Source organism: Thunnus albacares, chromosome 1 (genome assembly GCF_914725855.1).
Source record: "Thunnus albacares chromosome 1, fThuAlb1.1, whole genome shotgun sequence".
Lineage (NCBI taxonomy): Eukaryota > Metazoa > Chordata > Actinopteri > Scombriformes > Scombridae > Thunnus > Thunnus albacares.
In genome coordinates, this window is record NC_058106.1 from 20,154,207 (window position 1) to 20,171,673 (window position 17,467).

At 40.2% G+C, this 17,467-nt stretch overlaps 1 protein-coding gene across 3 annotated transcripts; it reads left to right on the forward strand.

Moving 5' to 3' along the window:
• The first annotated feature begins 5,392 nt into the window (after positions 1–5,392).
• On the forward strand, positions 5,393–17,415 carry LOC122980366 (rho family-interacting cell polarization regulator 1-like). 3 transcript variants are annotated; one of them, XM_044348314.1, is made up of 18 exons: positions 5,393–5,553; positions 8,415–8,468; positions 8,946–9,039; positions 9,180–9,313; positions 9,436–9,514; positions 9,663–9,686; positions 9,792–9,845; positions 10,531–10,680; positions 10,815–10,878; positions 10,964–11,007; positions 11,101–11,226; positions 11,826–11,974; positions 12,088–12,196; positions 14,193–14,807; positions 14,906–15,147; positions 15,565–15,655; positions 15,777–15,915; positions 16,014–17,415. In XM_044348314.1, exons 4-18 carry the CDS (start codon positions 9,222–9,224, stop codon positions 16,082–16,084), a joined length of 2,049 nt encoding a protein of 682 aa, XP_044204249.1. In that variant the 5' UTR covers positions 5,393–5,553; positions 8,415–8,468; positions 8,946–9,039; positions 9,180–9,221; the 3' UTR covers positions 16,085–17,415. The 3 variants fall into 3 exon arrangements, with proteins under 3 accessions (XP_044204249.1, XP_044204240.1, XP_044204257.1); XM_044348305.1 differs by lacking the exon at positions 8,415–8,468; XM_044348322.1 differs by lacking the exon at positions 8,415–8,468 and having other exon boundaries at positions 8,952–9,039.
• Positions 17,416–17,467: the final 52 nt, after the last annotated feature.

Consider the following 17,467-nt stretch of genomic DNA (forward strand, 5'->3'; position numbering starts at 1 on the left):
ATTTAAAATTAAAGTCTGGTTTGGTTGGGCAGCTAATGCATTTTAGTTGCAACAACAACAAAAAAAGATTGCTTATCATTGTTTTATCAAAATTGGCTGAGAAACTCCTGAATGCTGACACAGAAATGCTGGTGTATTTTGCTTGCAAATATATTTTATTAAACAGATGACTTGATATTAAGATCTTCACTCATTTTTATGTTAAGTGACTACAGGCCTTTTGATTTTATGAACTGTGAAGCATTTGCCCAAAGATGAGTGAATTCGGAGCCACAACATGAAGGGCTGATGATAAATGCATTTGGATGTCTTGACTATTATTCACACTATGTTCTAAGTTTACAACATGTTGTATTTTTAGCCTGTGAGTCAATTTATTCTCATTCTGTTTGAACTGATTTTAGTTTAAATTGTTTCACAGGAGGGTGTTTGGTCCTGATGCAGCTGTTGCAATCACAGTATGCATCTCTTCTATATCACCATGAGTTGTGATGTTTGTTTGTTTTGCTGCTCTCCATAGACACAAAATACAAATCAAACCTCACAGCCTCCACTATAAGAACTGAAAGTGGAAAAAAATAGATGTCAGGCACCATATATGATGGATTTCTTTCAGTTAACAGCAGGATCATCGTTCTGCTGTTGATGCACATTGGTTGATAGTGTAATATACTGTATTTCATTTACAAATACCAAATAACTAGAATTAACAGAAAATTGACAACCATTTAATAATGAAATATTAAGTCATTTTTAAGCAAAATGCCAAAAAAAGACTAGTTCCAGCTTTTCAAATGTGAATCTTTGCTGGTTTTTAAGTATTCAATGATAGTAAAATAAATATCTTTGGGTTTTGGACTGTTGGTCTGTGTCAAAACAAGCTTTTCAATATGTCAATTTGAGATTTATTCTTTTTTTTTTTTTTTTTTTTACAATATTCTGATATTTTAGAGTGATTAATCAACTAATCAAGAAAATAAGCAGCAGACTACTTGATATAGGCTAGAATATAATCATCAGTTTGCAGCCCTGCTGATGTCAACAAGCAATAGTATGATGCAAAAATAATGAGCAGTTTATTAGCATGTGACATGTCACATGAACTCTTGTCATGTGAAGGGGAGCTTGTGGGAGCTAATTAACAAGGCCTCAACTGGTAGTCTGTTACACTTTTCATAACTCTGTTTTCTATTCTTTCAGTGCTGTTCTTTATCACTAAATAAACATTACATGGTTGCAGTATATTCAAATGTGAAGCGGGAGAGAGGCAATCTGATTTAAAGTACTAAAATTAAGGAAATATTTCTGACTTTCTTATTTCTAATTCCCACACAATCTGTCGGCCAGTTTACAGCATTTTTCACACTAGTATTGCAGATTTAAATTACGATTATATTTGCATAGTATCTGTACTTTTGTGGATTGGATAATCCCTGTACGGAAACTCACTATAGTGTGTTTAACATGTAAATTTAATGCGAAAGCCAACAGAAATGCAACGTGTTATGTGCTACACAGCTTAACTTGAGGATGCATACAATACTTAAGTGAATTTATAACTTCAGTTTGCTCTCTATTGTCTCCTTTTTAGTTTACTTGTCTCTCAACAAGAGCTACCACTACAGGCTCCATGTTTGTTGTTCAGTCTGATGCAACAGAAAGTTTGAGTCTGGTGGTTTCTGAGGTTTGGGAACCTCCTAGTCACAAATCGCTGTGAAGTTAAATTAAGCTAGTTGTAGTAGCTGTAAACGATCACCGCAGCAAGAAACGGTCCGTCATAAATTGATAGTAAGCTTTTTAACGTCCTGAAAATAGAGATAACGGCAGATTTTTTTACTCGCACTACGTTGTTACCTCCGGACAAAACGTTGCATTTATTCAACCATCGGAAGTAACGTTTCTTTCCAGCCGTTAATGTTGCCTTCACTGCTGTAACGTTAAACGCACAGTTTAGTTTCTAACGGCAGAAGACAGTTATTAAACTAGCTAAACTAATTTGGAAGATTAATAGCTGAACTTTCACTTTTGCCAGCTGCGACCGACGTCCTGTTTTGTAGGAAATTTGTAGGAAAAGCGCCACATGCTTCCCATCCCGCCGCCCCCCTCCTCCTCTTCCTCCCCGGCTTGGTCAAACTTGGACAAACCGGGGCTGCTGCACCTGATAAGACTTAACCACTAAAACGTAACCTACACGTTGTACTGGGCACCCTTGGGTGACTGCTACTGTTGTAGGAGACGTCGATACTTTTTCTCCTTCCTCCCTTTCGGAAACATCATGCCTGTTTTTTTCCGTTGGATACCGCGGCGTCGCCAGCGCAGCAAAGGAAGCAACGGAGAAAACAGTGACAGACTGAGGGACATCCTTGTTGCCACAGCAACTAGCGGAGACATGGTTTCCGGTTGGATGGGCAATGTTTCAAAATAAAAGTAGCCACTTTAAAATCCCCCTCCACTCAAAATTATGTTTTTCTTCTTGTTCCTTCAGTTCAGTGTTTGAGCTTCACTGTGTAGAATAATGTACGTGTAAAGTCTGACACTTCAGAGCTGTAAGTATTCTTTTGACAGTGTCTGCCTTTTTCCAAATAGTTTTCAAGGAAGACATCTCAGATGGTTCTGTGTAAAAAACCATCTGGCGCTAGTTAGGTCCAGTATGCAACTTACACACATGTGATGTGGAAACTTGAAGCCTCCAGTGCTCAAACACTGAGAATGGACTTTACAGTGAAGCAGGAGACATCTTGTGTCCAGCAGTTAAACTTCTGAAATTAAATATATTTACATATTTATAGATTCTTGAATTTGTAGTTTAGTTTATAGTATATTTTATTATTTCCATGGCGAACCCACATACACCAAATACCAGACAAAACAAAAATATATTGACAATAACACTTCCCCCAACACCCTAATCCCATCAACCCTGACGACAACATCTACAACAACACCATAAATGATTATAAATAACATACCCAGTCAATGCACTGTGACAAAAACAGATGCTAGTCCCATGCAAGACAAGAAATCAACCTAATGCAATACAAAGCTATAAAAAAAGAGAGAGTAATTAGTCAGTAGTCCCAAAAGGATACAACACCATGCCACAAAAGAAGGGAAAGAATGTAGTAGATGTAATTTTAAGGATTTTTACAAGATAATTTAACTTTTTTTTTATGGAAAAACCATATCAGACATTATTACTATTCAAAGAAGAGTATTTTATATACATCTTAAAATATGTCTGGAGGGAATCTTTAATGTTAAAACATTATGGGATAATTTTATACCAAAGTGGTCCAAACTGTAATTTTGTGCAGAACCTTCAACCATACAAGATAGTGTGTTCATACCAGGTTGGTAATGCATACTAGCTTTGCTGAGTCTGTCCCAGCAAGATGGAGCAACATACAGCATAGTCAGTGCAAGATGTTATAGAGTATATTCCCAACAGAAAATGTCACCTGTCACTGAAACGGTATGTATGGATATCGTGGCTGCATTTATTCTACCAGAGATGTGGATTTCTAGAGAATGTGCAAAAAATAGAGTCTACGAATTAGCACGCTGTCCTTTTCACCTGATTAATGGCTCCTTTTTCCCTCTTGATGTTTCCTTGGAATATTGCCAGAATATATTAGTTAAATGTGGGGAAAGGGCTTAAGAAAATAGAAATGAACAACAATTTTTTTTATCAGTCGTGTTGATATCACAAAATCTATGCAAATACACTACATTGTTGTTCCTAGATTTACAGCTATGACAAAGTCATGGTGCAATCTGGTGTAGCTACAGATAGAGGAACTGAATGTAAATTATGAAATTATGTCAGTTTTGTAATGGGCCATCAGAGCAAACTAATGCAAGACAGATCATTCCTAAACTATCTATATCCAATGTCTTCACTTGTTACAATGTGTTGCAATCATTTACCCAGACTTTTTTGATGGTTGTTTGCTGTTGTTGCACGATATTTTGTTTTCAATCAGTATCATCTAGCACTACACTTGATGGTTCTTCTTGATCGACTCAGCAGGCCCACTTGCATGTGTAACCTGTTGTCTTCAGATCTTTGTGGTCAGAGGAAGTTTTGTGGTCCAGGTTCAACCAATGCTTAGTGGCACCTGGAACCAGCTGGACACTTTCTCTACTCCAAAGTCTTCACTCCAAACACTTTCAAACTTTACTGTAAACACTTGAACGTACACTTATTACTTAGTTAATATTATATGATATTTGCCTTACTAGTTGTTATTTTCTTTATCATTGTCATTCTGCTTCACCATGTTGCAATTTATCAGTCTACTGTTTTTTTCATTTCATTTCATCTATTTGTTCTGCTCATGTCAATGCACAGTTCCAGAAAAGATGCAATTCATGAACAAAATACAATTTCCTTGTACACATTCCATGACCGAAAAGGAGCAGGGTTTAAGGATAGAGGATTTTGTATGCTGTACAGACTGAGGCAAATTTGCTTTTGATATTTGGCTATATAAATAAAAACTGACTTGACTTGACTTGAGTGTCTGTATATTTTGCAATTTTGTGATCACAGTAATTAACGCAAATTCAAAAAATCTCTGCAATATTTATGAGAGCTTGCAACTTTGTTAAATTACTAACACTTTTCAGCATGAAATGGCCGAATTAACAGACCGCTTGTGATTTGGTCCAACTGTTGCATTTTGTGTCATGGTAACTAACATCACCACAGGTATTGAAACTATATTTTTATGTTGATGAATTTATTTTAATGGCATTATTGACATTTTATTTGGTGCTAATGTTGAGGTGAAAGCTTATTTAATAAAGGCTTATAAATAGAACTCAAGTACAGTGTTTTCTTTTTTATATAACTTTGAGCCCATGGTTGTCATGTTCAGGAAATAAATTTAAAAATTAGCACTGAAATATAGTTTTTTCTGTTATCAAAGGAAGTGATTACATGTAACACTTGATTGATAGTATTTTTTTTTTTTTTTTTAAATGGCATTATTTTCCTAAACTTGCAGTTTTCCCAATTCCCTCAATTTTACCACAAAAAGAGCACAAAAAACATTGCAAATTTTTGAGCATTTTTTTGAGCAAAATCAAGCATTTTTGGCCGCAATAATCACAAAACCACGGTGTGAAATCCCGGAAGGACTTGTTATCATCAGCCCCAATGTGTGGTGTTCCCCAGGGCTCAGTTCTCGGTCCATTCCAGTTTCTGGTCTATATGCTCCACTAGATTAATCCCCTAAGTTTTCCAGACCCTATGATACATTTTTTCGACCATTTCCTCTGACATACTTAACATTTCAGTCATATTTCTGTATTTGTGCTTTTCCAAACTACGTTCTGTCACACACACGGGGAGGCTTTTATAATGAAAACTGTCAACCGGAAGTCGTTGTTAGCGGCTGCCCGGAGCTTGACTGTGGACACAAAAAACTGCGAAATCAAGGAGAAGGACAGCGCCCAGAATAACTGTAAACCTCTGCTAACTGTGAGGAGCATCGCGGTGGAGATGGGACCCCGGCCACACTCTCCGGGCTGTCGGACTGTAAAACAGAGGTAGGGGGGCTCAGCTTTGATCGCCAAGGTCACAACAAGAATCCTGTTAAATGTTTCTCTACACGAGTCCGTCCGACGTGAAGTTGCTTTCCCGTGATGTTGTCGGAATTATATCCGCCAGCTCGTTGTGATTGTGTTTTTAGTGTGTGTTTGTTGATTGAGTTGGTGTACCGACGCTTTTTTAGGAGAAGAGCGGAGGGGAGGGGGTCCTGGGAGTGGACTTTTTTGTGGCCTGTGATGAGCTCCGGGGGCTGGGGTGGGATATGTGCGGAATACAAAATGTGGCACGACACCGTCTCCCGACTTTGCTGTCCGGGCTCCATCCTCCTCCTCCTCCGCCGTTAGCTGCAGTAAAGAGCAGGGCCGTGATGTGTGAGCCTGTTTATCCGACTCAGTGGCCTGCTGCCGCCGGTCAGGCTAATCCAGTAATCTGGAGGTATTTTATTGTAACTCCATTACCCCTCATCAGTGGTGGAAGAAGTACTCAGATCCTTAACTTCAAGTACCAGTACAGCAAAAAATACTCCGTTACCAGTAAAGTCCTGCATGAAAAATCCTACTTAAGTAAAAGTATGTAAGTATTAGCAGCAACATGTAGTTGATGCATTAAAGGAAAAGTACTCATTTGTCCCTCTGACTAATATATTATTATATATGACATCATTAGATTATTAATACTGAAGCATCAGTGTGTAAGCAGCATGTTACTGTTGTAGCTGCTGGAGGTGGAGCTAGTTTCAACTACTTTATATACACTTAGCTAGTTTAGTCTAGGGGTTCCCAACCTAGGGGTCGGGCCCCTCTAGAGGGTCACCAGATAAATCTGAGGGTTCGTGAGATGATTAATGAGAGAGGAAAGAAGAAAAAACAAAGTTCTGATACACAAATTTGTTTTTAGCTGTTGGACTTTTTCTGTAATCTTTGATTTTTGGTGAAATATTGGATCATTTGAAAATTTATTAAAATGAAACCATATGAGAAGTTTAGAGGGAAAAATTACTATTTGTTGGAGCTGTTAACAACTCACAGACATCTGAAATGAGACGTCAAAAGCCAAAAAGGTTGGAAACCACTGGTTTCATCTTTAACAATTTGTTATATTTTAAAAGCTTGTTATATTATCCGTTCTGTCAAATCTTTATCTGAAAAGTAACTAAAGCTGTCAAATAAATATAGTGGAGAAGAGTATTAAGGAGCATAAAATGAAAGTACTCAAGTAAAGTACAAGTACCTCAAAATTGAACTTAAATACAGTGCTTGAGTAAATGTACTTAGTTACTTTCCATCACTGCCCCTCATCCACCTCCTCTTCCTCCTCACACACACAAAGTATGGATGAAGTCGTGTCTAATGAGGTGTTTGCTTCATACTTTGTTTATATCTGCACTAATGCTCTTTCAGTTAATATTCTATTACAGGAAAGAAAAACATTTATTTTAGTGCTGAAACGATTAGTAGATTAGTGGATGAGTCGATCAACAGGAAATTAATCTCTTCCAATAATTGTGATCAATCTTCTGCTAATTACAACTTCATAAATATGGCTTTCTTTGTGGCTGTTGATCAGACTAAACCTCATTTTAAGATCTGGTAACTTATAATATCCACCTGATTTCTGTCATTATACAGCTTTAACGCTGAAACAATCAGTCACTCAAACAACTGGGTCATCAGAAAATTGATTGCGAACTATTTCGATAATCAATTAATCGTTTAGATCATTTATAAAGCAAAAAAGCCAAAAGTTTCACAGTTAACAACTTCATTAATGTGCAGATTTTCTGCTGAAAACTGAACATCTTTGGGTTTTAGACTGTCTCATCTTGGACTTGAGGAAATTTCCCTTTTTTGTGGCAATTTATAGACTAAACAGTGAAACTATTAATCAAAAAATAATCACTAACAGATTGTAATGGACATAATCTTTAGCTACAGCCTTGTACAATTAATATAGACAATGATTCTATAAATGATCAATAGTTTATTGGCCTAAACTGCTGCCCGAACAAGCCTTTATGTGCTGGTGCAAGCAGTGAGCAGCGAGTGCATGAAAAGGCTTTTTTTAAACAAAACTCCAGTCTTGTGAGGTGATTGAAAACAGTGTCCTCTTTGTTCGCCTCGCTCAGCGGAGAGGATTAATTCGGCTAATGATCTCTAATGTAAGGAAAGGGGTAAAAGCACATCTGACAGAGAGGAAACCGAGCGAGTGGCACTCAACGATTATCAACATTACTACAGCCGAGCCGAGCCTGTGTGTGGGCTTCAGGTACGGCTATTTATGGGTGTGTGGGAGTGTATGTGTGTATCCTCATGATGACTCTGCAGTTTCAGAGTTCATGTCCATGTTCTTTGGTCATGTTTGGTAAAAAAAAAAAAAAATTCAAAAAAAGCGGCTGGTGTTGGGGTGTTTTATCCGAAAAGGCTCTCTGGTATGGCACCTTTTCCTTTGCCATGTTCGAACAACTCCAGTTAATCCTCCCAGTTTGCAGCTAAGATTAGCGGTTTAACTGGACCCCTGCCCCAGAGTGCCCCCCCCCTCCAAGGCCCACTGTGTGGCAGGAGAACGTGGAAAGACAGCAGGGTGTATACAGATTATTCTCATATCAGCAGGCTTTCATCATATAAAACTATAATCTGTGTGTTTTCCATCAGGTGGAACATATGTTATAATCAGGCTAATTTCTCTCCTGGTTGAGACAATGCAGAGCAGATGCCACCAGTTGCTCTGAGTTTGGCTCATTCACAGATCCTATGTGTTAATATGGGTTTGGCTCTTGGTTGACAGATTTGTTTGGTTTAAGACTATAATCTCTTTTGTGACTGGCTTAGCTCAGACACGACCCTCTCTCTCCTTCATATAGTTTCCCCCTGAATGAGACATCGCGCTAATCTGGCTTTACTTGGAGCAGAAATGGGTCAGTTTTTACACACTCGCACACATCGCAGGGATAGTTTTATATTCTTGAGCCAAACTTCTGTGTAGAATTTCCTGTGTAGCGTCAGCCATGAGACTTCCTGTACTCTGGTGTTGGATGTGGATGTGGAGGGGTGGGGTGTGAGGGGGGGGGGGGAGTTAGGGAAGGAAGGGGAAGAGAAGCAAAAAGCAGACTGTGCTCCCTACTGTTGTCAATGGTGGCCACTGTGGTTGCTGCTAGCATGTTGCTCACCATCTCAGACGTGCAACAAAACAATGTGGCCAGACCGAGGAAGTGAAAGAGTGGTTTCTATCGTCTTCACCCCCCCCCCACCCTGCATGCATTTTCTGTCCAGACACTCTCTGTAATTATCAGAATCCTTTATAATCGCAGAGTAGGAGAAATATCCCTGTCAGGTACAGTGAGGTATGAGCTGAAAAGGGTGGTTTTCGCCTCTAATGTCTCCTTTCTGCATAGTTACAGGACATGTCCTTCGGTTTGTTAAAGCCACAGCGCTACATTCAAGTCTCCAAGCATGCTACAGTAGTGACAGTATCTCTCCACTCAGCAGGTGAGCAGCACTCTGTCTGTTTTTCTCTGTCCTGCCAGTTTCCTTGATGCCCATTTTGAGTGTACTTTAATTGTGGTAATCACGGAGGCCTTATCAGAAATGATCCCATGCCTATCTCTCTCTCTCTCTCGCTGCCTCAGCACTGTTTGATCCAAGAGAAACGTGCCTTGTAAGGAAGCAGGATGTTCACAGGCTCCACCAAACTGCCACCCGCTAAAACCCCCCAGCCTGAGCGGCTGGATGAAGTGTACGCCGCCTTACGTAGAGGCTTACAGTGAGTAAACACTTTTCAGGCTCATAGATTAAAGCTGATGGCTGCCAGGTGGAATAACACTGAATATGCAGCTTTTTGAGTCTTAACGTGGAGAAGTAACAGTGGTGGGTTTTTGTCGTCAGGTCGTACCTGCAGGTCCACCAGCTGGAGCTGGACAGTCTGGGTCAGCAGATCAGAGAAAACAAGAGGAACGGTCGTTTGGTGAGAACTCATGTAGTCAAACCAGTCACACCAGTATTGACTTTTCCTCCAGTACCAGGCTGGCTGCGGTCGTCTCCAGTCCTCAGTCAGGATGTTAATGTGACGCTTTGTGATGCTTAATGTTCTTTTCTTCTTGTTTTCTTTGCAGGGCTCTTTGTATGAGCAGGATAAGGTGAGTTTCATTCACACTTGTTGTTGATTGATGTGAGTGCTTTGAAACCATATGAAGATATTCTGTATTAGTTTGTCACATTCAATAATTGTTGTCTTTTTTTAGCAAGTGAAAGCCATTGAGAGGTTTATGCGTCGCTTGGAATTCCACCTCAGCAAGGTGTGTATGTACAGTATATAAGGAATTAATTAACAGACCAATATATAGTTTTATTATTTAAAGGGTCATATATAAATATTTTAATGGATCAATGAATCAAAGTTCTGTGTGTAACATGAAAGAGGTTACTTGTAGTGACAAACTCACAGAGATATATCACTCGACTGCAGTTCCCCTCAGCTCTATGGCGCTTTTTAGCATCTTTCAGTTCATTGTTTTGATATTAAGTCCCACAAACTACTGTTTTGATTCTCTCTCATACAGAAAGACTAAATTAGCAACTAGCTGGTGAACATAGTTTGGCAATTAAAGAGCAAACAGATGTCTCACTCTGGAGTTGACTGAGAACAAAATGGGGCTAAAAGAAGAGTAAATATTGCAGTAAACCTCGTCAGGTGGCAGAAACACGACTCCAAATGACGCTAATGTTCTTTATGTCTGCTGGTTGTGTAAACAGGCGACAGTTTGTTCATATATTTACCGTAATCTTCTCTTTAAAAAATGTGAAAAATCAACTAATGCTGCTTTAATTACTGCATGAAAATGAAGATGATTTGAAAGCTTTTTCATAAAATAACAAAAGCGCTAAATAAAAGTGAATTCATGATAACATTCATTCTTTCTTCTGTTGAGAATTTTAACACAACGCTCTTTGTTGAAACCTCTGTAATGTTTGCTTTTATAGGTTGAGGAGCTGTACGATGCTTACTGTATACAGCGGCGGCTGCGTGATGGAGCAAGTAAGATGGTGGCAGCTTTTAACTCCGCCACCGGCAGCAAAGAGGCCAGAGAGAGCCTGAGTGAAGCCAACAAGGGCTACAGGGAATGTACAGAGGTCAGTGTGTTGGTACTGATGGTGTCAGCATGTGTGGTGGGTGTGGCTCTCTGTATTTTTTTTTTTTGCTAGTGATCCTCTTCTGTATCTCTTGTTGCAGCAAATCAGACTGTTTCCTCTTTCTGTCTCTGCAGCACATGTGCTCACTTGAGAGTGAATTAGAAAGCCAGATGGGAGAATTTCACGTCAAGATGAAGGGTGAGTCACTTTCTACACTCATGTGATTTCCTATTCCGTTTGTCAGGCTAGTTCTCATTTTTCTTGCCTATTTCTGATGTTTCAGGCCTCGCTGGCTTTGCACGGCTGTGTGCTGGTGACCAGTATGAGGTAAGAAACACAAATACAAGCGCATAGACGCCGATTACGCCCGAATCTCTGCGTCTGCTCTGTCACGTCAAGCTGTTTTTTTGGCCCTGTCAGGTCCTGATGCGCTATGGGCGGCAACGCTGGAGGCTACGAGGCCGCGTGGAAGTCAGCAACAAGCAGATGTGGGACAGCGAAGAGTACATCTTCCTGCCTCTCGTCACAGAACTGCTGTCAATCAAGGTAATAAAATCAGCTTTTAAAGAATAAGCTGCATTTTTTGTTTTTGTTTTTTTTTTTTAGCTCATCTCATGAAAACACCGAAACCAAGAGCATACTAGTCCGTCTCTCAATACTTTCTGGCTTTCAAATCCTGTCTGTGGCGCTCAGACTTAAACACATTTGTTCCTACTGAAGATGTAAATCTTTAAAAACAGGTCACAAATATATAGTTTCATTTTTTTAAAGACTTATTAGTTTTCTAAATTGATTAGTGATTGTAGTTTTTAGCAAACATTACTCAAACAGGAGAAAATAGTGCATTTCTTTTCAGCGGCGGATTAATCCACGTTTGTTGCACTTGTGAGTTTTAACAGCAGGACGGTGTTTGTGGGTCTGATTCAAAATAAACCAGAGCGCCCATGTTCATGATGATGAAGGAAAGTGTCGCCCAGTGCAATAGTGTCGCTCATTGATGTGTTTTTACGTTACCTAAACGTTGGTTTGGGGTTTTCCGCTCTTTTAACTTCCAGTTTACACACTCGCAAAAATGAATGTCGTCTTTGTTGAAAAACTCTGCTTCCCCTCATCTCATCTGAGCTTTTTCTGTTTTGGTTGTCAAGGTGACGGAGCTGAAGAGCCTGGCCAATCACGTGGTGGTGGGCAGCGTCTCCTGCGAGATGCTCGACCTGTTCTGCCCACTTCCCCAGACGCTCGCCGTGGATATTAACGACCTCGGGACGGTGAAGCTGAACTTGGAGGTCACCTGGAGGTACTTCACCTACATCTCTCGGAGTGATGATTCCTTTTATTACAATGTGTTCATTCAGGTGTCTTTTTCTCTGTTTCTCACTCTTTATCTCGTTGTATTTGCTTCCTCTTCAGTCCGTTTGATAAGGACGACCAGACATCGTCCACCAGTACAGTTTCCAAACGGCTGCTGTCCAATCAGAGCCCTCCTGACACGCCCTCAATGCGGGAGCAGGTCTTCTATGTGAGTCAACAAGACAATCTCAGTATTTTCTACTAACTCCATCACACCTGCTCTGTTCATAAGAGTCTGTAACAGCCTTGTGACTCAGTCTTACACTTTATTATTCCTACATTTACACTGTGTATCTGTCTTACTGATGGCTACTATTACTTTCATTTCACTGGCTTGTTCTATTTCAGCTGCTCCCCAACTGCTTAGTGTGTAGCGGTAGCACTGACGTGTGTGAGGATTTTCTCCGAGAACTGTGTGTTAGGTCATGTGGTTGTGGGAGTGGCTTCCCTAGTGCGAGGAGCCCTGAAGTGAATGACAGTAGTAGTGGGATGTGTGACAGCGGCAGCATGTATGAGCGGAGCTGTGGTCCTTGTAGCTGTTTAATAGTGGTTGAGTAGCGTTCCAATTTGTCCCTCCTCTTCCTCACCTCCCCGAAGAGCATGCCTCATGGCGGGGCCAGAAACAGCCGCTCGCTGATGGAGGCGTTCCACGATGTCGTGACGTTCGGGACGGCTTCCTTACGTTGTGAATTCAGCCGTGCATCAGCCCGATCCACCTGTGTACAGTCGGTGTGTGGGACGTAGCTGTAGCGTAGTTTATAGTCAACAAACAAAGTGAAATAATGTGTCAGTCAAAAGAAATCAACATTGTAAGTTTAAGTTTCTGAGATGAATCATTCCAGTTAATTTCCAATTGCAGCAGCAACTGATGACTGTTTTCATGACAGATTAGTGTTTTGATTCATCATTTAGTCAATAAAATTAATTAAAATAAAATTTAAAAAAACAATTCTAGGATGTCGTCTTCAAAATGTTCAAAGCTCTTCAATTTACAATCATACACAACAAAGAAAAGCTGTGATGATGTTTTGCTTGAGAAATTGATAATGAAAAAATTTGAAAAAAATTGATTTTCTGTTAGTTGACTAAACAATTAATTGACAAATCGCTTCAGTTCTAACTTTCCAATCATTCCAGGATCCCAATAGAAAAATCCTGATCTTCATCTTTAATTGAAATTTGAAAAAAGGCAGTCGGAGGCATTTTGTTTTTACATTTTCATCCCAGGGTCAGATAGTTTGTGTGGTGATTTGTAAGATTTATAACACCTACTAATGATCATTACCTTCATCCATGAATTGAGTGTTTCTTTGGTCGATTAATGATTATCAGCATATTTCTTTCAGTTAATTGAGAAAACCATTTATTGTATAAAAAGCTTTAAATGATGACAATAATTGATCATTTAGTATGAAATGTAAATAATATTTACTGATGTTCATCTCAAGTGTGCAAACCATTAGGTTACTGTCAATAGACAGACTGGATTGATTAATCCAGTGGTTCTCAAACTGGAAAATAAACAAATGTCCCCCTGGAAACCAGTTTAATGTTTATCAACCATAAATAATGTTGGAAAAATTAGAAACAAAATTACCATGATGCAAGTTACATTTTCACAAGCTATAAATATGACTTTAAATTAATATAACAATAAATACATTTTAACCTAAGACATCAAAGACATTTGGCTTCACTGCAGCTTTCACTGTGAAACAGAGACTTTGTCACATCTTAACTTTTAGTTTGGACAGACGCCAACAATGTGTCCGTTATACTTTAAATTTCATTTTGCTGTCTGAATAATCTTGCTGACCTGAATCTTAACTTAAAAGCTTTCTTGTTTGTTATCGGTCCCACACGGAACAGATTCATTTGACTTTAGTTCCACCCGACATTTTTAGCCCTGGTCATGTGCACCCCACTTCAATGCTGCTGCGACCCCTGACAGGGCCTGCACCACAGTTTGAGAACCACTGTGTTAATCAATTTGACTTCTTTTTTCAACCCTTTTGGTGTTTATCATGTGCATATCTTGTTTTTCTGGGTGAAATTTGACATTTCTTAAAGCCAGTAATCATGTGTGACCGTATGTAGACATAAAAGTGATATTTTGTCTCTCTCTGGTCTTTCTCTCGCCTCGCTGCGTCTTGTTTCCTCTCTAGTCTCTGCTGAAGCGGCAGGGAGAGCTTGAGAACGGGACTGTCTGGTCTAACTCCTCTGAATCCTCCGATGACTCCTCCAGTCCGGCCCTGGCTCACCACGCTCAGAGGCTGTCAGCCTCCAACATGCTGCAAACCACTCTCACCACTCAGCTGTCGTTCACGCCGCACAAGTCCAGCGCGTCGACGCCGTCGCTCTCATCCAACCAAGAAGAGGACGAGACGGAAGCCAACGAGGCTTTCTCTCAGATCGACGCTGTGCCCAACGGCCATCTGCAGACTTCCTGCTCTCACAGCCACACCGGCGAGAGCAGCCCAGACTGTCATGTGACGGACAGAGCATCTGTCCAATCAGCTGACCTTTCTGAAACTTCAGCAGACCTGAGCTGCTCGTGCCCTGACGTTTCTTCTGAACCTCCTGTGTTGTTGGTGGAGAGAACAGACGCGCCTGAATGTGGCGGCCAACAAGTGTGTATTTCAGCAGACGAGGTAAAGGATGATCCATCCGAGGACTTGACAGAACAGGCTGAAGCAGAAACAGAGGACAAAACCACTGAGGCTCACACACAGCCGCACGAGTCCGTCCAGGAGTTAAAACAACCAGAGGAGCCGCCGATGGTGAGCTCTCACATCTGTATTTAGTATTTTTGAACGTGTTCATTTAACACGTTTACGGTTATATACAATATAAACATCTATATTTATTTTCTCCACAGGTTCCCTTTCCTACTTCTTCTAGTTTCACTCAGGAAGTCGAGACGGCGCTTGAAAGTTTCGACTTTCTCAACTGCTCTGACCTCGATGAAGATGAGGAGGAAAAGGAAGATGAGCAACAAGAGGAAGACGAAGGAGAAAAGGAAGAAGAGGTCGGGCAGAATGAAGAGGACCAAAGCAAAGAGGAGGAAGAGAAAGTAGACGAGGAAGAAAAGGATGTAGAGAACTTCTACTGTGGAGGAAGGTCAGTGTCGTGGTTGTCGGGAAGTGGACATAAATATGTCTCGCTGGTGAACTCTGAATAGTCATTATTGCTGCTCTCTGAGCCTACATGACAAATAATAATAAACTCGTGTCTTTTTCCCATTTTGTTGTAAATTGACCATATTAATGATGGTCCAGTAATTTTTAGAGGAGATCTCAAAGTTTCCAAAGATACCAAAAGTGTAAGGCTGAGTTTTGAGGAAACGGGTATAAAATGATGACAAGAAATGCAGAATATGGCCATAAAAATATTTAAATAAGTTTAAATATTTCACTCAACCTTAAAACGACTTCAGGGGTAAAAAAAGAGAGAACTTGATGGTTTTGGGGTTAACTAAGTTGTGTATATTTGATCCAACATTTATTACATCAGTCTGCTTTTTGTCTCTCTCCTTAGTGACGAAGAGGAGGCGGACGGTCTAGAGATCCTCATGGAAGCCCCAGAAGGATTTAGGAACTCCGATGAAGATCGTTTCTCTGAATCACAGGTAATCAGAGCATCAGTTCAGCCTTTAAAGATAGTTATGTGTGTCTGTTTGTTTTCGTGTTAACCAAAAGGAAGTTTGAAAAAAAAAAAAGTCACGCTTTTAAAATCATTATTTTGAACAGGAGTCGAGTGTGGAGGATATTCAGGATTTGGGTCAGGTGGAAATGCCCGAGGAGGAGGAAGAGGAGGAAGAGCAGGAGGAGGAGCAGGAGGAGCAGGAGGAGGAGGAGCACGGCGAGGAAAAGGGAGATGAACAAGATGGTGAGAGGAGTTGGTCAGTGAACGGAGCTGTTGTCAATCATGTGACAACACGACTGCAGATTTATTAATTTGTCCTTTTCTTTATTTTAATCTTTCAGGAGAGGACACATCACATAATCAGGAGGAGCGTCCCTCCACTCCCACGCATTTGGCCACTACTGTCTTCTAATGACACGGTGGAACCATAGCTAAACCATTTCCTCCCTGTCTGATCCGCTCATGCCATCTCTCACTTACTGCGGGATTGGACACCTCGAGGATGTTCCACTTACTGCTCAGACAAACAAGCTCTTCCATTACTGCTGAGTTTGTGCACATAATTTGCCTAGTTCTGACCAAGAACGATAAACCTCGGGGTTTCTGCACCTCAGTCATGACTGAAAATCCCCCCTCTCACACACACACATCCCTCCAGAGTCCTCAATATTTCACACACACACACACACACACACACACACACCATCATGTTGCCTGGGTTAAAGTGGGATACCACTTAGTTTACACATTCACTAACTGTTCCTGTCATGTGAAAATCCAGTGTCCTAAATGTAAACATTTCAGGAACAGCTAAAAGCGGCCTTGTTTTTGGCGTTCTAACAGTGCATTTTCTTCAGTAATTTAACAGGTTTTCATAGAGGCATACAATCATTCATCGAGGTGAAAGCAAGAAGACAAAGCCAAAAGACGAGGTTTTCAAAACTATCAGTATTTGTAGACGTTTGAGGTTATGATTCGCAGTGTTAAATCGGTGTACAGCCCCGGAGCTCTTTCACTGTTTGTGTCAGAGGAAAGACTTTCATGAGCATGTGATGTTTGTCTGAAGATTTTCATTGACGTGAGCTACAGTGCTGTGGACGTGATGTCATTTCCAAACCAGGAATGCACCCTGAAAATCAGGAGGTTGTATTCAAAAAATTCACATGTGCAGAAGTTACATTTAACCTTCAAAACAACACCAGGACCCAGGCTGAACCTATGATCATGACTTAGAGTAGAAATGGGTATCAACACTTGAAGTATAGGAGTTTCTTTAAATAAGTCTCTCTTCAAAACTTTTTTTTTTATACAAACATACAAACAGTTTGCAGTGTAAACTATATTTAAACCTGCATGTGTAGCTGCCTCACAGTGCCAGCATGTTTGTATAAAAAGTGTGTAAGCTAGGCTCCGGTCCAAGGAAGCCATCGGGTCTGTAGCTGTGTACAAAAGCCGCCTCACGGGGGCGCTATAGTCTTTCAGCATCATGCTTTACATTGATCTACAAAAGCCTCTTCATTCAGAAAGTGCCTCAAGTGACAAAAGATGTAAGGTTTCAAATGAGCGAATGCCATGACAGAAGAGATCAGGCAAAGATAACAGTGTTTATTTTCTGAATTACTTTAAGAGTGTGCACAATAAGAGATATTTACTGTTTCATATAAAGAATTGTATATGTCTTGAAATGTTAAAATGTTTATGTTCAGAAATGTTAAAACTTTATAAAGGTTTCTTTAAAATTAATGTTTTTTTTGTGTCTGTTCTTGAATGAATCAGCATAAATAAGCTGAAAACA